General features: G+C 36.3%; 1 protein-coding gene across 1 annotated transcript; it reads left to right on the top strand.

Moving 5' to 3' along the window:
* Positions 1-497: 497 nt before the first annotated feature.
* LOC106071697 (nematocyst expressed protein 4-like) lies at positions 498-4,390 on the top strand. The gene is made up of 3 exons (XM_013231853.2): positions 498-925; positions 1,693-1,865; positions 2,862-4,390. The coding sequence occupies exons 1-3, from the start codon at positions 910-912 to the stop codon at positions 3,000-3,002; spliced, it is 330 nt and encodes a 109-aa protein (XP_013087307.2). The 5' UTR covers positions 498-909; the 3' UTR covers positions 3,003-4,390.
* The last annotated feature ends 4,966 nt before the right edge of the window (positions 4,391-9,356 follow it).

The following is a 9,356-nucleotide window of genomic DNA, read 5'->3' on the forward strand; positions in this document are numbered from 1 at the left end:
TCGTTCGATTCAAACCCTGCCCGCTCCCATCCCCCGTCGTCCTGCTGGAGGTTTGGACAAGGAAGTAAATTATCTTCAACTCTGAAGGAACATTTTACAAAACAAACTATTGCAAGACAGATCATAATGCATTCGCGTCTCATGTTGTTTATGCCTGTCCAAAATTTTACGGTCAGATAAGGAATATCGCAATATCCGCCGCAAATTTATAAGCACATGGAATGGAGGATTCCGGCCATCCAAGTTTTTATTTATACAGTTTAAGTGATGAAGATCCACAAAGTCCAGAGTCCTTGTGTTCTTGAACCAATAAAAGAAAAACAACAAAAGCAATTCAAATGTTAAAGCATAAGTTGAACTAATAGTACACTATCATAATCTATGTGTTATTTATAGGGCCAGAGTTACGACATATTCTATTTTTATCCCAATCACATGACTTTGACTACACACATTTCAACACACTTCACGTGAACCGAGCCCTAGAAATAGACTATTGGTTAATGTGAGACACAAACACAATAGTCAACGTTAGCAATGACGCACTATCAGGCATACTATTAATAAATCCAACTAGACGTAACCAACTATAAAACAGCTTTTTGTTTTATAAAAGTGAGCATTCACACAAGACCATTACGGGGATACACATTTGCGCACTAAATAATATTTATGAGCAATTATAAATAAACCTTCATAATAAACATAAAGACCAGATCTACATCTTCTAGGCAATATTTTCTTTTTGCTCTAAGTTTGAGAACCAAAAGTTTCGAGTCACTTGAAATACGCCCACGGCTGTTAGCTTGTGTAAAGAACACAGGGAAGTTAAATCTAATATCCAGGAATTCCAGCGTAACATTGTTTGTCAAGTTTACATTTCAACATTCGACAGGTCGAGTTCTTAGAATGAGTGGCTATCCATGTAAGTATTTCATCTCTTTATTATATTTCATCTGTTATTTTCTATACCAGTCATTTCGAAGTCCGTATTTAGTTCTATTAGCAATAATATGCCTAATACCTTTTGTTACTATATTGGCAATAATCCATGACTACTACAAAACAATAGGAGAATTTGGATTCGTGGTTCATTTACAAAAAAAAAATCTACATGAAACTGCTTCTATTTGGTAAAATGAAGTAATTAGAGCTAGATCTATGTGTGGCTGTGAAATCGATGGTCACAATGTGAAGTTCTCGTCTTGTCTTACAATATAAGTCTAGTAATTCTCATTTTGTTTACAGTCAACCAAGTTCTGTTAGTTAGACTAATGGCGTTTAATTAAAATGCTGGTCAGCTGTTACGGTTGCACAAAATAAACTTCAGTCCCCTTGTTCCTGTTACGAAACTTTTAAAATAGTTTTTTTGAAAGACCACATGACACAAAGTCTAGAAATAGATAACGTGGGCTTACATTTAAACTTATATTTTAAAACATCTTCATTTTTTAATGTGTCTTATTATTTTTAAGGGCTCGTCTCTCCGACTTTCCCTCTTCTCTCTTCCTCCCTCTCTCTCTCTTTTACCCTTTGTTCCTCTGTGTATTTGTTTATCCATTTCATCCATTTTTTTCATACTTTGTTTCTATTAATTCTGAAATCAGATTTTGTGTTTGTATTCTTCTTATTCTCTTTACACATAACGCATGTGTATAAGTGATATAATTTCTTCGCTATTATGTGTTTCAGATCCATATCCAGCCGGGTCTGTTCCTCCTCCAGAGAACAGAGGCATCCCGCCATACCCCTACCCTGCTCCACCCCCACCACCCAATGTAACGTATGTGGTGAACCCGGTGCCTGTACCCCCGCCACCACCCACTACTACGATTGTCTATGAGGCCGGGCGCCCAGTCTACAGAGTAAGTACATGCCCTGCTGCTAGATGCTTTATGCCGCAAAGTTAGTCAAAAGATGTCATAAGCGGCCTGTAGTTAATGAATCTTAGGACGACTTTTAGAAGTAAACTATTTTTAAGGAGCCTAAAGAGTAGGAACATTTTCAGGCACTTAATGGAAACAAAAGTAAACAATGAACCACTAATCACATGATCATGCATATTTTTAATATGCTATGCATGAGCCCGGCACCTTTCTTAAACCATATTTTTTTCATTTGTATCACTAAATAGTGATTTGTAGTAGTACATAACCATATATACCGAAATTTCAAAGTACGCTTGTATAATAGATTAGTTATTAGAACTTTGGATTTCACCACACCCCTCTCTCTCTCTCTCTCTCTCTTTATATATATATATACATAAAGTAAAGGCGGTTGGTCTGAAAGGGGTACTTTACTATATATATATATATATATATATATATATATATATGTGTATATATATATGTATATATAGTCTAATTTCAAAGTACGTTTGTATAATAGAGCTTACCATTCGCCACACCTCTATAAAACATTATGACTTGCAATCGCGATTAAAAACCAACAGTTATCTGATCCGTGGAAGCTATGCAACGTGTGGTCTACTGACTAATTGATTAGATATCTGATAAACCGTTTGTCATTGTAACGCATAATCAAACGTCACTCGCTAATCTTGAAAACAATATAACTGTTATCTCCCTTTACCATAATGATTTCATGAATTGCCTCTCATTAGTACAGTGTTCAACAGTTCTACATAGAAATAACATTTCATACATACATCGATATAGTTAATAATTATACCCACCATTGTTTAGAGCTTTTAATAACTTACAGTCAAACTTTTTACTAATTTGTAGGACGTATTTATAATTACTGAATGTTTGTCTTTTTGGACAGAAACAAAGTAGTTTCTGTTTGGAAATATACTTTGATTTAATATTGGTTAAAAACATTTATTTTCCTTGCAGCCCGGACCAGGCTTGGGATTTGGTCTTGGAATCGGCGCTGGATTAGCCCTAGCTGGGTGGGAAAACCACCATCATCACCATCCACATCATCACCACTTTGGACACCACCATCATTTTGGACATCATCATCACCACCATTAAAAACAAAGAATAAACCAGAGGACTCCGAGGCAAAGGAAAATAAAATCCACCATTATCTAGCCTAAAACTCACTAAAACTACTTATTGGGCTCGACAAAATAAAAGTTTCATTTCTCCGTTGCTTTCAAATTAAAAACAAATATATCTGTATGGCCTAGCAGTCTCTTGGTGTTTATGGCAATTCAAATGACTATTTTTTTTTCATGTTTGTATTAGTTCATTAAGCTTTTTAAGTATGTGTGAAACATTATGGATCATTACAGTGTTGTCTGGAAGAACAAATAGAATGTCAAGAAACTGAGAGAAATCCAAATCCAAATAGAAATACAAATACAAACACATAAAACGCTTAAAGAAAAAGACTTTGAACTAAAAACTTAAAGACAGAAGTTGTATTGACCATTTCCCGAGAGATTTATGTGGCTGAGTAGTAAAACGCTTGGCTTCCGAACCGGGAGTCCCGGTTTCGAATCTTGGTGTAGAATAGGATTTTTATTTTTTCTCCTAAAAGGTGCCTCTCTGAGTCCACCCAGCACTAATGCGTACCTGACATTATTGGGGGGGGGGGGAGTAAACGCGGTTGGTCGTTGTGCTAGCCACATGACACTATCATTAACCTTGGGCCACTAAAACAGATGTCGTTAACTTCATCTGCCCTATAGACCACATGGTTTGAAAAGGGAACTTAAGAATCAACGTTGCCACCAACACTGTAGCGAGCTCTCACAGCTATTATAGCACTACAATTGAAAGACTCCACAGGATGTTCTTGAGAAACATCAAAATTTCATCTTTCTAAGGGGGAAATGACTTTTCTGTGTTCTATGCAGTTTCTAGCTTCTCTCTCTCCCCTGAAACTGTCGTAATTTCGTGTTTAACCCTAGAAATCATTTAGATTATAATATTTTAAATTAAACTTAAAAAAAAAAAAATACGTATGTATCTAACAACTTGAACACTTTGTTTCAACTCTTGATATCTTTGTTTCAACTCGTCATATATCTTCATGGGGAGATTACACATTTAAAAATGTTGTTTCTGAATGTCGAACAAATGTATGTTACCTCAAGGCCATAAGTGTTTCAATAGTTCCTACTGTAGGCATACTACTGTTCTCTATTTCTGTACAGTTCTTTGTCGCTCGAGAGAAGTTACAAATGTATAAATGCCTTCTTGTTTTCATTTTGTAAAGATTGTTTTGTTTTTACTATATCAATGATATTATTTCTTTATATGAATAGAATGAAGGCGTTGTTAATTGTTGTATGAGATTCAAATGTTTCTCAAAAAAAAAATTATTTGCTATCATGTTTGAACATATTTATTAAGACAAATAACTACGAACGTTTTATGTTGCATTGTTCAATTTAAAGTTGTTGTTTTTTTTTTTAGAAACTCAAAATAAAAAGAAACAAAAAATAAAAATAAAAATAAATTGTTGTTGACCTCCTTCAGTTGAAAAAAAAAATGGTAGTTTAAACATTTTAAAGCAAGAGCGAAAGAAAAGTTGCTTTATGTTCATTATAAGGGGCGTCATGTCTCAAGTAGAAAGGTCATAGACAACAACTGTTTTGTCTGTAAAATGTTTTACATGTTACGAATGTTCCTTCAAGAGTTGAAAATAATTTACTTCCTACGGGACGACGGGGGAGGGGGGGGGATGAGATATTTTATTTATTATACTAATGAATCAATATTGCCTGACATTTGAAAAATGCTGAACGCGATACTCCTTTCAAAACCAATAGAGTGAAGTCTAGTTCTCAAGCCAAATTTACATTGATTTATATTTTTTTACCTTGAAAAATTATAACAGACTAACTAGAGTTTTCCCCATGTGACCAACAAGGTGGTAATTCTTTTTTTCAGCGATATACATCAACTGTTAAATTTCTAATAAAATTGTTAGAGCCATTTTTGAGTTTCTCGAGGCGTCCAGGGTACAGGCTCCTGCCTCCATGAAGTTCGGACTTAAATCGAGGTATTGTAAAAAAAAAAAAAAAGGGGGAGAGGGGGGATAAGAAAGTGTTTCATTGTTAGATAACTAGTTGTGAAATTTTCTTTGTTACCTCCCTTCCCTCTTTCTTTGTTCCCCCCGAATTCTTACAATTTATTTATGCTACAGTAAACTAGTTATCATCAAGGCCTAACAATTACAGAAAGACTAGACCCTTCACTACTCTCCAGCTCGGCGGCTGATCAATTCTAGCATTAGCCTTAAACCTTGACAAACACAGTCCATACACCAGACGAGCGTGTAAGAACCATGCCAGCTAGATCTCAGGACTTCAACCCAAACACCCAGCAGCAGAGCACCAGACCAGAAGGAGTAGGCATCTCCACAACATTGACCCTTTTCTGAAGAGGGTGAGCTTACTGCAGCTACCAGTGGACACCTAATGAGGTTGTCGCGCCATCTTACATTCAGTATACATGTCCTAGTCAGCCTAGGCGTGACCTCCGTGATCATATCGAAGTTGCCGGCCAAGGTGTCTACTGCTAGTAACACTTCGGATGTCCAGGCACCTTGCTGGTAACACTTCTGTTGGCCAGGCACCTTGCTGGTAACACTTCGGATGTCCAGGCACCTTGCTGGTAACACTTCGGATGTCCAGGCACCTTGCTGGTAACACTTCGGATGTCCAGGCACCTTGCTCTTGAAGATTGACACCAACAGTCAGTATAAAACGCAAGTATAAAGAAGAGCTATGGGTTAGGAAGTAGTGGACACACCAGAAACAAAAAAAAAGGCTGAATATGCCGCGATGGTCACGTGAGAAGTTAAAAAAGGAAAAACATAGTCTCTCGAGACATACAATACCACTGAAACCTAAACAGAAGTTAGTTAGCCCCGGCCTATAATATGGCTATTGCTTACTATCCGACCATATTTGGCTCCAAAGGAATATCACTGTAAGATAGTTGGCCCTATAGTAAAAAGTACACAGTACTTCAATTTCTATTAATATGCAAAAAGTGGACGTGATTTCATTTATTTCTGTTTAGAATGTATTAAAGTTTATAGTTAAAAATAAAACAATGTGCTTAAAATGATATGAATATGCACCAAACAATTCTTATTACAAAGTTAAGGCATGCGTATGAAATATTTCATAAAATAAATGCGTATTACATAAATAACAGCAATGGCCGGCACATTTTTTTTGTGTCTTGACCTTTAAGTGGGCTAGTTAACTACGTCAAATCACGCTGACCAGGCGTCTGTCTAGCTGTCGGGGTATATCTCCAGAGGTAGGCCTATAGATGAACATGCCCCAGCCCTTTTATCTCTTTAGTCTATAACATTGAGTTCCTAGATAGACAGGTGGCCACAGGTGACCACATTAAGTCATGACGAACCTGTTCTCTGCATGTTAACACTGAGAGAACTGGGTTTGTTAACTTGGCAGGAAATCATAGTTATGGGGCTGGACTTTAAACCACACCTCTACACTGGTAACCGTCACGCGGACAAGATGTTTGTCAAGCTGTGCGGGTACTAGTCCAGAGGTAGAGATGAAAAACTCCAACCCCCTTTTAATTGTATAGTTAATTGTATTTAATTGATAGACAGGTGACCACATTAAGCCAGAAAGGACGTAATGTCAGCATGTTGACACTTTGAGAGAAACAAGTTTGTTTACTTGGTAGTAAATCTTAATCTGGGGGCAGGACTACAAGCCACACCTCTACACGAATGCCTAGTTTGCTTACTTGGAGATAACTCTCTATTAGTTGGCTGGACACACCTACATGGGTGATCTTTTGCTACACAAACCATCAGTATACTACTATATTTCATAGCCCAGTAAGCCATTAACTAATTATGTTGTAGGTAAAAGTGCAAGGCTCAGATTGGCGTAAAAGACACTGACCATGGCTATGGTTAATCGGAGAGCTAAACACACCCTACTCCTTATTCTATTTGTTTATGTCAGTAATAATGAAAGTGTTTGTTAAATACGTTCTTGCAGAATAAAAAAACAACAAAGATGTGCATATGTGTGTATTTTTGCCTTCTATTAAAACTTTAGAAAGAAAGCTACTTTCCTTTTTTTAATTCCGTTGACTTATCATATAACGGAAAACTTTATAGTAAAGTTTTAAATCAGGTTACAGTGACCATTCCAGAGTCTATGTCAAATAAAGAAACTATATGCTGGAGTGTTAAGAAACTAGTGTACGGGTATAACTTTATAACAAGTTTAACAACAGGGTTCGCTTTAAAAAGTGTCGAATGATCTGGTAGGACTGAAGCCGTGATACCTTCAGTTCTTCCTCTCCCTTGTTCTCATTTTTATGTTGGCGAAAGATTAGATGTTGGTCATGTCAAAGGGATGGGTTATAGTAGGCGTCGTCTTTCTTGCGATTCAGATGAAAGCGTTGTCCATTTCTCGTTTATTCTATTCACTTTTAGTTTCTTCATACCTCTGGATAGAGCGAAATGTACATTTGTGTATTTCTTCTTCCACACTTGGCAAGTGTATCATAAACTATTGTGAATTGTTCGTTTCCATAAAACGAACATTTAATGTGTGCTAAAATAAAACTATTATGTTGTTTGAGAGGCGGCCTGTTCCAGATGGGGTTGGTTGACTTGAGTACTTTCTGTGACTAGTATTCGCAGTAAGAAGATACATGTACTAACATGTACTAGGCCATGAGTTAAAGCAAGATGCGGATGAATTCCTTTTCATAACATCTTCATCGCGACCAAGATACGCAGATTTATAATAAAGTCGGACATTATACTCCAATATATCGCTTAACAATATATCCGTAATTTGGGCGAAATATATTTTGGGAATCCCTATTGTGACGGAAAAAAACTGTCAAATTTATATTTTTAAATTGCCTTTTAATAAGAAAATAATAATATCTAGCCATATATTACCCGCGACCAGCAGGTCTTAATTTGCGTATCACTGATGATATAGTCACTGAGAGTGTTTTGGAAACAATTCAACGAAATAATAATGTTATACGAAAGCGAATGTGTGAATGTAAACATAGTAGGTATACGAAACAAAATTACATCGTGTTTGTGTGCGTGATTGCTGCTTGTTACGAGCTGATGAGACTCTGAAGTTATGTACAAACAAAAACTCATGTATATAGTAGATGATGAATGCTTTAATATTGAGAAACCATTAATAACATATCAATAATAACATGTCAATAACAACCTCCTTTACAATTATTCCATCTTTGATTCCTCTCTCCCTCTAACCCTTTTCAACACGCAGTCGCACCATTCCACATTCACGCCATGATGGCACGTAACACTGCTGAAGAAATGGTAAAGAAGGTTTGAATATAAAAGGTCTGAGAATCTACTCCATTGGGTTCTGTGGAGAATTAGAACTGCCCAAAACTTGAGAAACATCGCTGTCAGGGTGTGACCTTGTCACTTAGCTCTAGACTGAAAATTTCCACCCAATTCGTCTTACTACTGTTTGCAACACATTTCAAGGAAAAGATTTCACGTTATGTTTTAATTTTGTCAACAGAGATCTGACGCTAGGTACCCCTCCCTCTCCTCCAGGATGTCTCCTATCAGATCTCTATTTTAAAGACCTTTAGCGATAGCGGGTGACCTAGATTTATATTTAGGAGACAGACATGTAGGATAGTGCTCCGTTTTTGACCGCAACACAAATTCACGCAAACAATTATTTTCATTATATAGCTATATAGATTAATGGTAGGAACCATGCAAAAGTGAACTGAATCTTCAGAGGCGTCAATCAAAAGAAGTGGGGGGAGGGGGCTGGCATGTTAGAGATTTGAAAGATATTTGAGATTATTTAAGAATAAAAAATCAAATATTGATTTAAGACGCACAAACAATTTCATACTGTCATTCCAATCTTTGGTAGTGGAGCATTTGAACTGGAAGGGGCTCTAAGCTATTTGTGATTCGAGGCCATTTGGGCCCTTTGTAACTCCTGATATTACATGTTTGTGCCATGTATTACTGTGTACAACGTTGGATTCTATACATCACAATGGCTTTAAAACGTCTTTTTTTTTGTTTCAGAACGGGTCCAACATTAATGACTTGAAAAAGGTAAAGAAATGAAAAAAAAAACAAAAAAAAACAACTGTATTAAAACATACAATACAAATAATTTTAATAACTTTTTTTTTCACTTAGAAAATCATCAGTTCACTAATCAGTATTAAAAAATGAAATCTACGGGGGATTTGTCGTCTGGGTAGGCAAATAATAATCTGAGCCTTTGAGGCCCTGCAGTTATTGCCTAATTTTAAGACGGATTTCTACCTTACCTAGAAATCTAATCTGTAATACATTTTATATTCAACCAGGAAGTGAAATAGGCCTATACAAAA

Source organism: Biomphalaria glabrata, chromosome 15, assembly GCF_947242115.1.
Source record: "Biomphalaria glabrata chromosome 15, xgBioGlab47.1, whole genome shotgun sequence".
In the NCBI taxonomy this organism is placed as follows: domain Eukaryota; kingdom Metazoa; phylum Mollusca; class Gastropoda; family Planorbidae; genus Biomphalaria; species Biomphalaria glabrata.